General features: G+C 42.5%; 1 protein-coding gene across 3 annotated transcripts in view; it reads right to left on the bottom strand.

Moving 5' to 3' along the window:
• Nucleotides 1-18840, bottom strand: part of NFATC1 (nuclear factor of activated T cells 1) — a 444007-nt gene that overhangs the window by 406406 nt on the left and 18761 nt on the right. For all 3 annotated transcript variants that reach the window (XM_030211903.1, XM_030211921.1, XM_030211912.1), the window contains exon 2: nt 14534-15635. In XM_030211903.1, the coding sequence (XP_030067763.1) occupies nt 14534-15635 (1102 nt within the window). The remainder of the gene's footprint in view (nt 1-14533; nt 15636-18840) is intronic.

Here is an 18840-nt window from a genome sequence, read left to right as displayed (position 1 = left end):
TCTCCTCTCTCTTCCTCTCCATCCATGTCCAGCATTTCTCCTCTCTCTTCCCTCCCCTGTATCCCTATAAAGCAATAATTCTCTCTCCCCTCTCATCCATCAAAGTTCAGCATTTCTCCTCTGCCCCCTGTCCTCCTCTGTCATCCATGTCCAGCGATTCTCCTCTCCCCTCCCATCTATGTCCAACAAGTCCCTATTCCCTACCATCCCATCCATGTCCAGCATGTCTCCTCTCTCCTCCCCCTCCCATCCATGTCCAGCGATTCTCCTCTCTCCCCTGCCCTCTCCTCCTATCCATGTCCAGCAATTCTTTCTTCCCTGCCTTCCCCTCAAATCCATGTCCAGCGATTCTCCTCTGTCCCCTGCCCTCCCCTTCCCTCCATGTCCAGCAATTCTCCTCTCTCCCCTGCCCTCCCCTCCATGTCCAGCAATTCTCCTCTCTCCCCTGCCCTCCCCTCCCATCCATGTCCAGCATGTCTCCTCTCTACCCTGCCCTCCCCTCTCATCCATGTCCAGAATGTCTCCTCTGCCACCTGCCCTCCCCTCCCATCCATGTCCAGCATGTCTCCTCTGCCCCCTGCCCTCGCCTCCCATCCATGTCCAGCGATTCTCCTCTCTCCCCTGCCCTCCCCTCCTATCCATGTCCAGCAATTCTCTCTTCCCTGCCTTCCCCTCAAATCCATGTCCAGCTCCCACCCCCCCACTGACTTTCCATTCGTGTACCCGTGCTCCCTGCCTTGAAATCATTTGTTTACCCAAAGTCACAGCAAACCGGCAGTAAAAGCAGCAGGCAGGCCTGCCTCCTCGTCGCTTCCCTTCCCTTTCAGCGCGCCCCGCCCTCGTGGAAAGGAAATTACATCAGAGGAAGACAGGATGCGCTGAGAGGGAAGGGAAGCGACGAGGAGGCAAGCCTGCCTGCCAGTGCGTCGTGACTTCGGGTAAACTAAAGATTTCAAAGCAGGGAGCACGGGTGAACAAACGGAAGGGAGCGTGCAGGTGAGCCGGACCTCAAAAAAAAGGTACCGGTACACCGTACTGGCACTAAAAAAGCACTGGGCTTAGGCAGGCCTAACACTTGGATGTTTTACAGCCATAATGGAACAAAACAAATGTCTAGGGCAAAAACTTCATTTTGGTCTAGACCTGTTTTCAGAATGATTAAGGCATAAAATGGTGCCCTAACTGACCAGATGACCACTGGAGGAAATCAAGGATTACCCCTCTTACTCCCTAGTGGTCACTGATCCCATCCCACCCCCAATAAATGTTAATAAAAATAGTACTCACCAGCTTCTATGCCAGCCTCAGATGTTATACTCAGGTCCATTACAGCAGTATGCAGGTCCCTGGAGTAGTCTAGTGGTGGGTGCAGAGCACTGTAGACAGGTGGACCCAGGCCCGCCCCGTACCTCCCCCAGTGGCTCCCCCAAACAGATTTTAGGAGAAATGGCGCCTATGCGCCATATGCTGCCAGTAACTTTCCCTGCCACCTTCCACCAACGTAGTCTAGTTGCATCTTCTCCTCCTGTCTCTTCTGCCTGCTGTCTCCCGTCTGTGTCGTCATTTTTACTGCCCAGAAGCATTCTCCCTCGGCACCGGCAATTCAGTCAGCCTTCAGCCAGCTTCAGGGCCTCTCCTTAGGCGCGACCCGGGCTCCCGCCTACTCTAACGCAACTTGGAAGCTGGCTGAAGGCTGACTGTGAATCGCCAGTGCCGAGGGAGAACGCTTCTCAGGGCAATAAAAATGACAACGCAGACGGAGACAGCGGGCAGAAGAGACACAGGGAGAAAGAGCTGCCCAAGGAGGTTGAACAGACAAGTGGAAGTGAGCTACATATGGCCAAGAAGATTTCAGTGAGGATATCCTCTTTCCTGATGGGTTCATCTTAACTCTTGTAATCTGCCTTGGTAAGCCTGGTGTTATAAAGATGATAGAATATATTGAAGTTAAATTGAAGTAATTAAACTCGCCTTTCACTGGGGCACATGGAATCACATTTTCACGTCATCTCATTTGTAGGAATTTACATTTTTAGATACAGATGGATTATTCTGTTTTTAGGCATGTTTCAGGGACAAGTGGTTTATAGGTCAAAATAAAAATAAATATTTTTTAATACAGATCTCTTTTGTTTAAACATAACTAAATGGGCTATAAGCCCCTAATGCAGTCCATTGGCTCTCTTATATTTTGTTCTTGTGAAGACCAACTCTTATCTCTATCTGGTTGATAGTAAAAGAAACACTATCCACCCTAAAATGTTGTTTTGTGGCTCTACATGAGGAATTGTGATATTGAATAAATAAGTGTATGTTTGTGGCCCTAGTTGTGTATCCTATGTTTCAAGAAATCCAGTTAATCATTTAACATTAGTGGAATGTTCCACAGAGGCATGGTATGGTCTCATTTTTAATATGGTAATATTAGGGCCCAGCTAAGGAACAGGTTATTTTGAGTTAGTCTTCACTGGACCAAACTTGCTTTCCTTGTGCCGTCACTATCCAGCAGGTAGGCAGTGTCTTAAAAGGTGGAGGATACAGGACTTTTTTTTTTTTACATTTATATCTTATTTTATTTTTTGTTTTTTTTACATTTGTACCCCGTGCTTTCCCACTCATGGCAGGCTCAATGCGGCTTATATCACACATTATCCCAAACAAACTTGGGTTCAATGTGGTTTACAATTGAAAATAATGTGAGACAAAATAATAGAATTCAGTTATATCATGGGAGCAAATAGATGGATATGTCTGAAACATTTAACTAAGTTGAGATTAGCCTATATACCAACTGGGCATTTAAAAGTTTGTCCTTTAATGATACCACATATTAAGAAATCATTGCAAAAGTAAACAACAATTTCTACAGAGTACATCCAAAATTTAAATTTTATTTCCTTATTTCCATCTTCCAAAATTCCAGACAGCAGATGTATAGATCAGGAGGAACCAAAGCACTCCAAAACAAGTAAATCAGAAACAACACAGTTTATACCTAATTGTTCCGCCACCCTTAGGATTCACCTTTGGGTTTAAAAAGCAAACGTGAATGTAAGGTCTGGATAAACAAATTAAAACAAAGTTTAAAGCAAATGCCCATATGTAATACATGGTAGCAATAATGAAACAATGATGGATATTCACATAGCAGTCAGACAGAGCCAATATTTATTTTCCACTGAACATAATTAATTTTGTATAAACTTGGCGGCTAATAGCGTGCTGAACATGTTGGCACATTTAGACTGGTTCGACTTCTGCATGAAGGTAGCTCTGCCCTCATTATTCAATATCTGTCTTTTAAAAAATAGTAATAAAAATATCAAGTGCATTTTAATAATGTACCTCTGCAATCCAAAAAACAAAAGGAGCAAGTTCCCACATGCCATCTTTTTCTTTTGATGTAAGCACAGGAAAAAAAAAAGATTTAAAATGCTCCCAGGTTTCAACCTAATTCATGTTTAATGTGGGGATGTGACTTCACACTAGGACTGGTTGAAAAATCTCCCTTCTGGAACTGGATCACTCGGGAGCCATATAGATAGCTATTTGATAGTGAGGACATAAAACGAAAGATCAGTGCCAAACAGATGAAGAGAATGAAAGGAAGAAGACAAGAGGAGAGAGAGAAGAAATGGAAAGGCCAGCCTGGAAAATAATTTGTAAGGCTGACTCATGGAACATGGGAAAAAAGACTGGGACCAGCCAAATTCCCAAACAACAAAGGTGGAAAAAAACATTTTTTTTACGTAATACTTTGTAAGGACTGAGATACCTGCTTTGTAAAATGTATATTTTTTCTATTTTTATTTTGCAAAGTACAGGAGAAAATGCTTTCTGTTTCTTTTTACCAGTATTGCACTGTTTATAGAGTCTGGTTTTCTTGGTCAGAGAGGAGGGGGTCTCTATTTCAACTTTTGTTGTTGTTGTTTTTTGTGGCTCCCTATTCTGTATTCGATTGGTCGGATGGAATGTTGTCACAATTTGGGTTTCTAACAGGGCTTGTGACCTGGGTTGGCCACTGTTGGAAACAGGATACTGGGCTAGATGGACCATTGGTCTGACCCAGTATGGCCACTCTTATGTTATATAGATGAGAGTCTGTCCATGTTCTGCATGTGTGACTGAGGTGAAGGATTCTGCTAGCATGTAGTAACTGTGTAGGAATGTGTAACAGTGCTGCTTGTTCCAGTTTCCCAATAGTAGGTATATTGGTGCTCCAGAACCCAGTGTAAAATATATAGCACTGTCTTTTCATAGGTGGGTTAGGGCTGTTATGGGGTGGTAACTTTTGTGTTCTAGGGCAGTGTTTCCCAAGTTGGTCCTGAAGTACCCCCTTGCCAGTCAGATTTTCAGGATATCCACATTAAATATGCATGAAATTGATTTGCATATACTGCCTCCATTAAATGCAAATCTTTTTCATGCAGATTCATTGTGGATAGCCTGAAAACCTGAATGGCAAAGTGTCTAGCCCTATTTGAAAGTAGGCTCAGCCACTCTGGGGCAAGGACCGCCTTTGGTGGCCCTTGTCACCCAAAATAAAAATGCTGAAGACTAGTGGTCTCCACATCCTGTAGAGTCACCACACAAACAAAAGCCCATCTGATTTAAACAAGTTGTCTAGCAGTGGAAGGAATGTGTGTACTATTCCTGAGGTGATGGTCACGATTTGAATATTTTTACTTTGCAGTTAAGAAGACAGGTTGCCTGATCTGGCCAGTCCAGGAACCTCTTCTGCATCCTGCCTCCTGATGTAACTTACTGTTTCCTTGTAGGCATGACACAACAGAGACAGCCTGTATTAATCAGTGCCTGCCACAGCCCTTGAGCAACAACAGACACTGCTGTCTAGCTGACACCAATCGGCACCTATTTTATAAATGTCTGCTCCCCCGAGATCAAAACTTGGCTACGCCTCTGACCTCCCCCTACCTGTTACACTTGTGGTGGAAACTGTGAACCCTCCAAAACTCACCAGAAATCCACTGTACCCACATATAGGTGACCCCTTCACCCATAAGGGCTATTGTAGTGATATACAGTTGGGGTAATGGGTTTTCGAGGGCTGAGCAGACAAGATAAGGGAGCAACAGTGCCTGGGAGCATTTTTATGAAGGGCAAAATAGTGCCCTCTAGGGTGCCCCATTGCTCTCCTGAGATTTCTGTGGAACCAATCTACTAAAAATGCTGGCCCCTCCTACATCCCAATGGCTTGATTTTCTACGTTTTGCACTTGCCTGAAAAGAGCACAAAATCTTGTTACAAACAGTATTTTTGAAAACAAAGATAAACGTTTTGCTTTTTCAAAAATGGTTACATTTGCTATTTGGACTTGGGACGTTTAGAGCAAAATGTCCAAAATCTGACTTAGGCGTCATATTGAAAATGCCACTCTATAATTATTATTTGAATATCTGTACTGATGTAATTGTCTATTGCTTAGGTTTGGCCTATGTTTGACTTATTCTTGCTATAAACACCTTGAGTGAATTCATTCAAAAAGGTAGTAAATAAATCCTAATACATCAATAAAATAATTCACCTCCACCCCATGCATAATTCAAGCTATCTGAGCAGCCTTAGGGGGTCTTTTACTAAAGATGAGCTTAAGTTATCTGCAGCATTTTATTCTTGAGCTCATCTTTAGTAAAAGACCCCCTTAGTGACTGCCATCTAGTTTAAAATGCTAATACTTTGAAGTTTCAGAAGAAAGAATTTATATTTTCAGAACCTTCACAGTTGGAATCTTTGTCAGCAGCTCAGAAAGACCAGACCAAGGCTTGGGAGAATTCTGTGTGAGTAGATGCCAGGTTGAGTTGGTCTCTTTGTTAGATAGGTGGGTTTCATTTGGGGCTTAAAATGTACATTGGATTAATTTAGCATTCTTTTTGTATGCTTGTATTTCGTAATTAATTGCAAATTGTGTTCCTTACTCTTCTATTATTAGTAGTAACCTGATATAGGCTGTTATTCTATTTATTTTATCTCTTTGTTTAATTATTATGCATCTGTATTTGAGATTTTTCTCTTTTTGTTATTAAAAGAAAACCAATTAAAAACAATGTTCATGTCTAACTTGTTCTCCACTATAACGCCTGAAGCAATAAGAACATAAGCCTTGCCATACTGGGATAGACTAAAGGTCTGTCAAGCCCAGTACCCTGTTTCCAATAGTGGCCAATCCAGGTCACAACAGTACCTGGCAATATACCAACAGTAAAAATTAGGAAAGTAATGGATTTTCCCAACTTGACCTTAACAATGGCTTACGGACTTTTTAAAGAAATTATCCAAACCTTTTTTAAACCCGGCTAAGCTAATTGCTTTTACCACATTCTCTGGCAACAAATTCTAGAGTTTAATTACACATTGAAATATTTTCTCCGGTTTGTTTTAAATTTACCACTTAGTAGCATCATTGCATGCCCCCTAGTTCTTGTATTTTTGGAAAGAGTAAACAAGTGACTCATATCTACCATTTCCAATCCATTCAGTATTTTATACAACTCTATCATATCTCTCTTCAGCCATCTGTTCTCCAAGCTGAAGAGCCCTAGCCTCTTTAGCTTTTCCTCACAGGGAAGTTGTCCCATCCCCTTTGTCATTTATGTTGCCCATCTCTGTACTTTTTCTAATTCTGCTATATCTTTTTTTGAGATGCAGTGACCAAATTTATTTTTATTTTGTTACATTTGTACCCCGCACTTTCCCACTCATGGCAGGCTCAATACGGCTTACATGGGGCAATGGAGGGTTAAGTGACTTACCCAGACTCACAAGGAGCTCCCTGTTCCTGAAGTGGGAACTGAACTCAGTTCCTCAGTTCCCCAGGACCAAAGTCCACCACCCTAACCACTAGGCCACTCCTCCACTCCACACATTATTCAAGGTGTGGTCGCACCACGGAGTGATACAAAGGAATAACACTCATTTTGTTTTTCATTCCTTTCTTAATAATGCCTAACATTCTATTTGCTTTCTTAGATGCCGCTGTACACTGAGCAGGGGGTTTCAACATATCATCAACGATGACACCTAGATCCTTTTCCTGGGCGGTGACTCCTAATATGGAACCTTGCATCATGGGTTCCTCTTGCCTACATGCACTTGCTCACATTAAACGTCATCTGTAATTTGGATGCTCAGTCTCACAATCCTCTTGCAATTTAACAACTTTGTGTCATCAGCAAATTTAATTACCTCACTAGTTATTCCCATCTCTAGATCATTTATAAATATGTGTCTGATATGCTTGTTCTGCCCAAGCACTTTGCCCACATGGTGTCTCAGGATGACCCTGGCCCTCTTAACTACCACTTAAGCTCATGATACCCAAGACAGATCCGGTCTTGACCCTTGAGGCATACCAGAGCATTTGAGAAGTAGAGGTATATCACAGTAAATTCTGCTAACTACAGGCTGCTGTCCAGACAGCTTTTGATTGCAAGAATATTCTATATGCACATATGGGTCTAGATTCAGTAAATGTTGCTCAAAATTTTGCACTCAGCGCTGTTCTGTAAAGAGTGCTCCAGGCTCAACCCAATTTGGGCGCGCATCTCCTGTGTTCTATAACACTGCATACAAATGTTTGGTGTAACTCTTTTGGGTTGCATACTATGGGATTTGAGCAGCCAGTGCTATAAAATAGCATGAGCCTGATGTGCACAGAAATCCATTGGTGACAATTAATTTCAATAATTGATTGTTCATGCCTAATTATTGCCATCAATTGTCTCGTTAATGAATTAAGTTACATGCGCATCCCAGGATTGTGCCTAAATGTTGGTGTGCAAATTTGGACAACCTTTACAGAATCCAGGGGATTGTGTCTTCTAAAAGAACGGAGGAATTTGCTTTGGGCTGGGATTGTTAGACAATTTTCACCAACTGTTGATCCTGACTCTGCAGCTGTCGAGCTAAGATGGAAAACACCAGTTCACTATACTTGGAGATCTCTTAATATGCTCCTTGGGGCATGTTACTGTCCTTAAAAAATTGTATTTTAAATTAATCTGTATATATATTTTTGATCTTCATAATGCTTGATATCAACTGACTGTTGGTTCAACTGACAGGGCCACCAAGAGACTGAACCAGGCCCGGGGCAGGGCCACCGCCACTGGGCTCAGGATAGAGCAGGGCTGCTGCCGCCCCCCCAAATCATTGTCTGCTGCTGCCCCCTCCAACCACTGCCACCCCCAATCGCTGCCACTGCCACCCCCCATCGCTGCTGCTGCCGCAACAGGATTGAAGATTGAAAGACGTTGGCTGGCGGGGATCCCAAGGCCCAGCCAGCAGAAGACATCTTCCTCCAGCACATGCTTGGTTGCGTGCCTGAGAGGAAATCAGACGCTCAGCAATGGGCAGAAGAGCAGTATTGGAGGAAGCTCCAGGTTCTCCCCAGCCTTCAAGGGGGGCCCGGCACAGGAGCTCTCTCTCCTGCTCCTGTCAGGACATAATCACTCGGGTCCAGTCAGGAGCAGAAGAAAGAGAGAGAGACTCTGGCGCCGGGCCTCCAAGGGTCTGGGGAATTTTGCTCCCCCCCCCCCCCCCACCCCTCCCCTCTTGGCGGCCCTGTCAACTGAGATCACAAAGCTAGAGCACACAGATGCTTTGCAATTGGTCTCCAAAGCATGATATGTCCTCCATTCATTGGAAAATGCAGTCACGTAAAATGCATGACAGCTCACAAAAAGCTTGATTTTTCATTATCCTTGAGGTATTTTAAATAATGTACTGATCAAGTGTAACCTAAAAGTCACAAGCAAAACAAAATAATGCAGCAGTGACTACATTTTGGGGAGACATGTTTGCTACACCACATTAAAATAAATCTAATGTGACCACTAGCTACCAATAATTTCAGGGGTGAACTAAGATCGAATTTATCATACTCTCTGAAAGTCTTTGGCAGTTGTGTTATTAATGACATTTGATGTAGGGTGTGTACATAAACCAAACAAAAAAAAAACAGGAAAAACCCCTGTTGTGAAATTCCTATCTCAAATTTTTGGAAAGCTTATAAACAATAAAGTTTCCATTGCAGGGCCTCTGACCCTACTGACATTTGTGTTCATTAATCCACAAAGGTTACCTGTGTATGAAATGAGATACAGTCCCTGTGGAAGGAAGTTCGGTTAGCCTCTTTGATTAGTAACGTAAGTTACCTTTCTACAACACTACCCAGCAGTCCCACAGCACCAGTTAATGAGATTGCAGGGAAACATATCGCAAAAGGACCAGGAAACGTATATTGACACAAGACTAAAAACAGTGGAAAGTTGCTCAACACCCAGCCCATCATGGATCAATTCAGTATGTGTCACTACTAGTTTTGTTTTTGGTGTGGGGCTTGGAGGAAAATTATTTTTGGAAGTTAAACACAGGAATGTTCCATGCATGTGCCTATATAAAGCTAAATGAAATAGGAAAAGCTTCTTCTACTTGAAAAATAAAAGAGAAATCCATTACGCTAGCAGTGCTTCTCAATTCTGTCCTCCAGACACCCAGCTAGTTGGGTTTCCAGGATATCCTCAATGAAAATGCAGGAGAAAAGTTTACATTGAAATGCACATGCAAATGCAGATCTTCAAGTATCAAGAAATGCAGTCTAAGACCAAGAAAATGTGGCAGAAGGATACAGACATATTTCCCATAATTTTGGGTGCCACAGGCCTGCTTAAACAGAGTTTCCATGCACACCTGGATAAATTACCTATATAAGTACATAAATATTGCCATACTGGGAAAGACCAAAGGTCCATCGAGCCCAGCATCCTGTTTCTAACAGTGGCCAATCCAGGTCACAGATACCCGGCAAGATTCCCAAAATGTACAAAAACATTTTATACTGCTGATCCCAGAAATAGTGGATTTTCCCCAAGTCCATTTAATAACGGTCTATGGACTTTTCCTTTAGGAAGCCGTCCAAACCTTTTTAAAACTCCGCTAAGCTAACCGCCTTTACCATATTCTCTGGTAACATCTTATGAACTCCAAAAAGCAGCAAGTACTATGGTGAGCATTAGCAGTAAAAGACTGAGATCACACTCCTCATATAGTGGCCTAGGAGTGAGGTTCATTACTGTCATGGTATGTGCAAAACTAACTCCTTTGAAGACACTGCCTCTGAGATAAAAATGCATGACAGAGATTTGCAATTGAGGTAATGCATGCAAATCTCTCTCATGCATATTCATTATGGATATCTGAAAACCCAATTAGTTGGATATGTCCTGAGGACTGGTTTGAGAAGTATTGTTGTACTAGACCAGCCTGAGGAAGTCTAAACCTGCTCGTGTTTCTGGTGATAGAAACGTGCCACAATTTAGCTCACTTTATTAGTTTTTAAACAGTTGATGGGACGTGACCAATAACACTGCCTAGGATATAGCCGTCTTCTAGAATTTGATTTTTTACACCATTGCAATTTGATATTGTCGGGCTCAGTGCTTCCTGCCCCTCTCCCAGAGACACAGCTAGCCAGCCAGGTTTTCAACACTACCACAATGCATATGCATGGGAGAGATCCATATATTTTGGAGGCTCACTGTAAGCAAATCCATCTCCATGTATATTCACTGTGGTAACCCTGAACACCTGACTGGCTGGGTGTGCCTCCAAGAGAGGATATAGATGATACATGGTACAAATTTATGACTGAAATATAAAGTTTTGTAGGTGTCTGTCCTTGTAATTCAAGGAGAATCACAAAAATCCTTAATAGCTAATTAACCAATAAGGAACTTCAAAGCTCCTGATAGGGAAAACATTGCATATAATGCTGAATCCACTATTACAACAAGGAGTAGAGTAATATCATTGGTTCCAGTGAAAGAGAACCAGAAAGAAAAAAAAAACCATGCGCAAAAACTCATATCTAAATGAGAAAAACGAATGGTATAAAAATAACTCTCCTTCCCAATCACTAATGCTATGAATTAACAAGGTAAGACACCAAACCCCAAAACTACCATGCCAGACATACGCCCGGACTTGTAAAAAAAAAAAAACCCTGTGAATTCACCCACTAACCAAGCCACGACACTTCACTCCTATAGCACTGCTGATACTTGTCTACATCAATGAAGTTTCATTATTTGCAGGTTGAAAACACAGTTGGACCACAGTAATACAAATGTCCTTTACTTATCTTATAGTCTTATAATGACTTGTAGGAGTCAGGCTGCTCGTGGTGAAGCCGAGAAGTCTTTGAACTGTTTAGCAAACATTTGGTGACACCATTCCCTGTCGCCCTTCCTTCAACAAGTGCGCCTTGTTTCGCCGAGTAAAAAGCTGCCTCAGGAAGGATACAATTTGAGTCCTTACACGGACCTCCAACCAAAACCAAACAGTCAAAAATCTCTCTTCTGAGTGCTGATTTTCGACTGTTTGGTTTTGGTTGGAGGTCCGTGTAAGGACTCAAATTGTATCCTTCCTGAGGCAGCTTTGTACTCGGCGAAACAAGGCACACTTGTTGAAGGAAGGGCGACACAGAATGGTGTCACCAAATGTTTGCTAAACAGTTCAAAGACTTCTCGGCTTCACCACAAGCAGCCTGACTCCTACCAGTCATTATAAGACTACTAGTAAAAGAAGCCCGTTTCAGAGCAAATGAAACGGGCACTAGCAAGGTTTTCTTCGCCAACACCCCCCCCCCCCCCCCCCCCCCCGGCCAACCCCTTCGTTGTTCTGGCATTGCTCTGCCCCCAACGCCATAATGTTTGACGCGAGGGCGGGGCCCGGAGCGATTTTCCACCCCCGCCTCCCTGCCTCCCTCCCAACCCAGCGATCCCTCCCCCGCCTCCCTCCCTGCTAACCCCTTCGTTGTTCTGCCATTGCTCCGCCCTCGAGGGCGGGGCCCGGAGCGATTTCCCACCACGCCTCCCTGCCTCCCTCCCTGACAACCCCTTCGTTGTGCCATTGCTCTGCCATCGAGGGCGGGGCCTGGAGCGATTTTGGTGGCTTCACCACCACGAACCTTCGAACCTTTTTGAAGGAAGTCAGAGCTTGGCTTCACTGACGTCAGTGTCCTCAGAACGTTGAGGGTGAGTTTTATTATAGTAGATAAGATAAGTAAAGGCCATTTGTATTACTGTGGTCCAACTGTGTTTTCAACCTGCAAATAATGAAACTTCATTGATGTAGACAAGTATCAGCAGTACTATAGGAGTGAAGGGTCATGGCTTGGTTAGTGGGTGAGTTCACGGGGGGGGGTTTTTACAAGTCCGGGCGTATGTCCGGCATGGTAGTTTTGGGGTTTGGTGTCCTACCTTGTTAATTCGTAGCATTAGTGATTGGGAAGGAGAGTTTTTTTTATACCATTCGTTTTTCTCATTTAGATATGAGTTATTGCGCATGGCTTTTTTGCTCTCTGGTTCTCTTTCACTAGAACCAATGATATTACTCTACTCCTTGTTGTAATAGCGGATTCAGCATTATATGCAATGTTTTCCCTATCAGGAGCTTTGAGGTTCCTTATTGGTAAATTAGCTATTAAGGATTTTTGTGATTCTCCTTGAATTACAAGCACAGACACCTACAAAACTTTTAATTTCAAACTTTTTTGAAATCTAGAATTTATATTGATTGGGTTTGGAAGTCCCTGTTTAAATTTAGAGTATTGACTGAAATATAAGGCATTCTTTGCACCAGAACACCAAGGTCCATCAAATATAATTATTTCTACTTTGGATTTGACTGTTCAGTTTTCCCAACCCAAGCTCAAGACCACTTATATTCAGGTACAGCAGGTAGGCCCTTATCCAAGAGAGCTTACAATCCAAGTTTGGTCCCGAAGCAAGGGAGGGTGAAGTGGCTTGCCAAGTGGGAGAAGTAGGATTTGAACCTTGGCTTTCCTGGTTTTCAGCCTGCTATTCTAACACTAGGCTAGCAAAAGATTTTGGAGTGGAAAAGCAAAAGAATGTATGGCCTAGGAAAGGACTGTGAAAATTTTCTCTTATAACAGAAATCAGCGTTATGCAATCATATGATGCTCATCTCTGTTAAGATGTTTATGTTTTTGAAGTCTGCTTCTACTCCCATTCATAAAAGAATGTTGCATTAGACACTCGAAATGGCCAGATCATTAGACCTGGGGGCTGAATTTATTTTCCCTTTACCAAGATATTAATAGCCTGTTCCCTCTATGACAAACAAGGGTGATAAATAAATGTGACACATGAGAAGCACTTCCCTAAAGCTGAAGGATCATGTGCTCTAAGTTAGTAATAATTTTCTGGTCACCACAACTTATCCTCACTAAGGTTAAAGTGAGCAGCATGGGAAGTGGCGAGTACAAAAAAGAACATATGTACACATGGAGGGGAGGGCTTTATATGTCTTCGGTACTTTGCTGATGCAAATCTCTTTCCAAATTAGTAATGGCAAAGCTTTGTGTCTAGTTAACTAATGCTGAACAACTATTGACACCGCCAAGGGTGTCTGTTAGCACCTATTTGATCCCTTAAATATCATGTTCAGAAGCAGTCCTCTATAACCCTAAAATGGAAGTGCATGCATTTTGTGCTATGCTGTCAGATAGCCAGGCTGTGGGCCCTGTGGTTTCAGAGTCTCAGGAAGTGTAGTCAGTTAAATGAAGCAAGATACTGCGAACCCAGGAGCCCAAGTTAATATTCTATGCAGAGTTAGCAGCAAAACAAAGTATGGTGAGTGTGTGCCTACAATGGAAAGAAAGATGCTTAAGAGAGTGGAAAAAAAAATCTTTTGTTAAATTACAATTAACCACTGGATCTGCAAGGCACGAAGCTGCAAGCAGACACCTACGGCAGACTGCAACACCAATAACTGGAGGGTTCAGCTGAAAATTACACCGAGTCTCCAGACCATCACTAGTAATGTTTCTCAGGTTCCTGGGGAGAGAAAGGAGCTGTTTTGCTGTTTGGATCAACAGCCATCTGTTTGCTGAAGGAGCATCAGTGCTCTTGGACTCCAGAGGTGTCCAGTAGATGTTTACAACTTAGTTCAACTCTGGATTAAACTACCAAAAAGGGACAACAATAACTACAAAGGCAGTTAGATGGACAAAAGGCAAAACATGGAGTGTGAACATGTTGGGGATATGTCATATATGTCTCTGAACTATCAGCATTACTTTGTAAAATAAGTGACTATCGAGTTAGCAAAAGACATGAAAATGCATTAACACGATCATAAATCTGGAATTTTATTCATGTGCAAAACGTTTTATAAAACATCACATGTTTACACACTCTCTGTTCCCAGACATCATATAGGTTAAGTGTGAGATGAGTTTAAGTAACTTGCCCAAGACCACATGCTTGGGTTAGCTAAGGTTACAAAGCTCTCAGCTTTAACAACTAGGATTACATGACTAGTTCCTTTCAAACATCCAGTGCCAATCCGTTTGCAAAAAGCTGACATCCCATCCTCTACAGTAAGACAGAACCTTATTTCACCTAGATAAAAAGATTCAGCAGTATTTCCCCTTTCTTAAATTATATAGGAAGTAGTTAGGATTCAGTTTTAGAATCATAAAGGATCTTACCTCATGTAAGAGGTGGGAGACATATTCTTTGGTTTGGCCCACTGATATGGATGCTGTGGCACAGATAGGTACTGATCGCAGAAGTTTCCTTTCCTGATGTGCTGAAACCCAGAAAATTCTTCTGGTGTCAGGTCAGCGGTTGGCGATGTGGTCCCATGGTCATCACCAGCAGGTTCCATCTTGAGAGCTATTGACGGGGTGTGGTCTATGGCAGTCTTTCTGGACTTAATAGGAATACCGTCGTTCAAGTCTATTGTGCTATCAGTGGTAAGAGCATTTATAGCGGCAACTATAGCAGAACTAGTGTACTGATTAGTGTTTCCCAGCCATGTTTCGTCTGTTACACTGACTCGAGGAGAGCCCTGAGGGGACAGAGTTGGAGAATGGTGTGGTGAGTAGGATGCCTGCCTGCCATTAAGGCTGTATTTTCTTTTGTTACAGGGAGAAGATGGCCGTGAGTTGTGGGCACCTTGCCAGTTTTCCTCTGTTATGCTCGTTCTTGGAGATGTAGATGGAGAATGTCGGGGTGAGGTCAGCAAAGTGCAGGCAACCATGCCACGTTGATAGCCTTCCTCTGCATCGGTTGTCTTGGGAGAGACACATGGCGACTGCCATGGGGAGGTCTGAGGAGAAGTATATGGGTACGAATAATTGGATTCAAAAGAAGACGCTTCAGAGTTACAGCTTCGGGAAGACAAGCTGCTTGCAGGACTCAAGCAAGTTGGGTCTCTATAGGCATCAACATTTGGTAAGTTCAGAGTGGCAGTGACGGGTGTTCTTTTAGAGTTAGGCATAGCTTCCTCTATGTCAGCATGATGGAAAAACTGGCTGTTACTCTGATGCATTCCCAAATAAGGTGTTATCTCAATTCTAGGACTTTCTAATGCAGGAACGCCATTGGGTCTGATATTGGGAGACATATAGTATCCAGATGCACCACTGTCATTATTCCCTCCATATCCAGAAGGATGGCTTGTTGATGGAATGACTGAAATGGCAGGATTGCATGATTGAAGGCCATGGCATGGAGCGGGTAATGAAGAATTTACCACACCTACTGGCAGACTGGCAGTTAAATTTGAAGATGTATAATTATAGTGTTCTGGAAAAAAAAAAGAATGGCATAAGATACTACACATGGATTATGGATTATTCTACTGAAACTAACCTAAATTAAAATGCTGAAAACATGAAATATACTACTCTTGAGTTTTAAGCATGAAGACTGTAGTGCTAATGCTGTGAATGAAATGTTAATGAGATGGGTGCAGAACAAGCTACTATACCTTTCAAAAGACTTCAGTCTGAGGATAAAGTTTCAATTTTGATAAAAGAGTAAGTCACTTTCAAACCCCAAATGTAAAACCAAGACCACACTCTTCAAAATTGTAGACCACTGTATGTGAAATTCAGCATAAGTAGTGAAGGCCACAGACTACAGAATGGAAAGTTGGTTCCTCAAGTTTCAATGGTTAACACTAACTTGAAAATGATTGGTTATTCCTATAGAAGAGCACACAGGAATGGAAGCACGGATTTGAAAAAACTAGCACAGACGCAGGATGCCACCCACCACTTATTCATCAGGATTTCCCTAGCAATTTACATTTTGTATTAGGTTCTGTTAAAAATGTCAATATTTTCTATTCAAATATCTGCAAAACATTTTTAAAAAATAACAGTTACAACAGTGTCCAGTCTTAGCTATTGATTCACCAAATGGTTTCTGGTAAGTCCCTTAACTATGTAATTCAACCAGCTGAAAAAGTGGATCTTATCACCCCCCACCCCCACCCCCAGGTGAGGCATTGGCTCAGGGCGCCGAAATCCCAATCTAATCTCTTCGAGAATTAAACCAAGAAGCCTCTTTACTTACACCTTATATTCCATATTATCAAGTCACATTAATTAACTATTTCCCCCACCTTTTCAATGGTAAACCTTGAAACCACTGGATGCTCTGCCTTCTGTCACTTAGGTCTTGCACTCTGGGACTTCCTTGTACCTGAGGTAAGGAGTGAAAACTGCTATCTCAAATTTAATTCTGGACCTGGTTTTTTGATCTGGAATATATGCGATAAAATTGTGTCAACCCTTTTTTCAATGGATTGTAACTCTTTTCCTTGTCTCCATACTTGCTAAAGTTATTGTAAACCACCTGTAATTATGGGACCCTTTTACCAAGCCCCACTGGTGCCTACGCGCACACAACGTGCGTCAATTTGGTGTTATCGCCCGGCTACCGCATGGCCCGGGCGGTAATTTCATTTTTTTTACGTGTGTTGGAGAATATATTTTATTTTCCAGTGCATGGCAAAAACCTGGCGGTAATCGGCATTCTACACGTGTTGACGATTACCGCCCGGTTAACGCATGAGACCTTATTGCTAAGTGAATGGGTGATGGTAAGGTCTCAGATCCAAAATGGATGCACGCCAATTTTGATTTTGCCGCACGTCCATTTTCGTTAAAAAAAGGCCTTTTTTACAGGCACACTGAAAAATGGATCTGCGCACGTCCAAAACACGCACCTACACTAGCGCATTCCATTTTTCAGTGTACCTTAGTAAAAGGACCCATATATGCAGTATAAAAAATGGTTTACATAAACAAACACAAGCAGAATATCAAAGGAAAGAAAAGCCTCAGAAAATGTGCTTTTCTGGTGATCATTTCTTCTTTAATGGGACCAATTTGCAATCTTTGTTTCTCTGCCATCTTTCAGGGCAGTCCTTCCATTCTGAAGTCCATCACAGTCAGTAACCATGCCTCTCAAGTCTGCAGGCCAACCCTTACCAATCCATTGCCACTGTTTGTTTGTTTCTTTCTGTCCCATGGGCAAACCCCCCCAGGCAATAAACCTCCCCTGGTAGGCAGGCAGGCAGAGATCCGGAAAAGCTTTGTTAATTACTGTGGCTGCAACTCCCAATCAAGCCTGGTCCCCAGTGGTAGACGTAAAGTACTTTGACATCTGGATATAGCACTGTTCCCGCTCACTGGTTTTGTCACCTGTGCATCCCAACAGTTTATTTTAGTACTTGGCATAACAAATATTCTGATTTGTGGATCAGTTAAAGAACTTAGCAAATATATAATCTATTATATATCTATATATCACACACAGACGTGCAGATACTGTTTTAATTCATTCTTAGCACTTTCACATCAGCTTTTGAGAATATTAAACTTATCTATGCTGTATCATTTCAGGCACCACTAATGTACATAACACCTATTAGGATTCACTTTCTACAAGACATCTCAGGAAAACTGGCTATCTGCCAAGTGAAGTTCATTAAATTACATTGTACATTGCCACAAATAAACAAATCCCCTTTAAAAAAAAAAAAAAAACATGCATTTCAGGTTGACTGCTCAAGACAAGAGCCTTGCAAGATAAGTTCATGTCTAGATTTTTAGTGAGCCCAGGAAAAATGCTCTGAATGCAATGCAACAAATTATATCTTTGCTCCTTCATCTTCATGCAGAATGTTTATAAAATTCTTGCTGTCTTACTGCTTGTTGTTAAGAATTCCTACATGGCTACTACAATGCACAGGTTTCATAACTTCAGCATGCGCAATTCACTATAGACAGGGCAGGAGTAATGTATAGGCAAACTAGGCACATGCCTAGGGACTCAAGTCAACAAGAGACTTATGGACTTGCCAAGTCTCCTTCAGGTGAGTGGGAAGTTCCTGACTGAAATGAGAAACTAGGGCCCTAAGTGGGGCTGCCAGTGGTTTTAATTACACGAGGCCAGTGGCTAGTCCAACCTTTATAAATCAGAAAATATACCTGCCAGCAATCTGCCGACTGCCTGCATCCACAGCAGTAAACATGTTCCCCCTTTTCCCCTATATGGTTCCAATTCCTCTACAGGCCTCCTAAATCAACACCTTCCCTCTTCTTCTTCCTTTCTTGCAAGGCCTCTACTCTCATCTCAGCCACCCTCCACCTTCCCATTTCATCTCTCCAAAGCAGCAGGAAAGCTGGAGGGGCTGGTTCTGAGTAAGTATGGCAGTAGGTTGCAAGAGAGTTCATAGACTATCCTCAGTATGCACTTACAGTCCGCAAAGTGGACTCTTGGGGTAATAGGCTCTGTCCAGGAACATCAATGGAAGGAATAGCGTTTAAACCCCATCTTCCCTGGTTCTCAGCTCACTGCTCTAAACCATTGGTTCTCAATCTAATCCCTGGGACACCTACTCTCCCAAATTCCTGCCATTTGGTTTTATCCTCAATGAATATGTATAACAGAGTTGTACACAGTGGAGACAGTGGATGCAGTACTCATGTGCATTCGT

This window comes from Microcaecilia unicolor, chromosome 1 (genome assembly GCF_901765095.1).
Source record: "Microcaecilia unicolor chromosome 1, aMicUni1.1, whole genome shotgun sequence".
Lineage (NCBI taxonomy): Eukaryota > Metazoa > Chordata > Amphibia > Gymnophiona > Siphonopidae > Microcaecilia > Microcaecilia unicolor.
The sequence above is the reverse complement of the archived record's forward strand: the minus strand, read 5'-3'. Positions and strand labels throughout refer to the sequence as shown.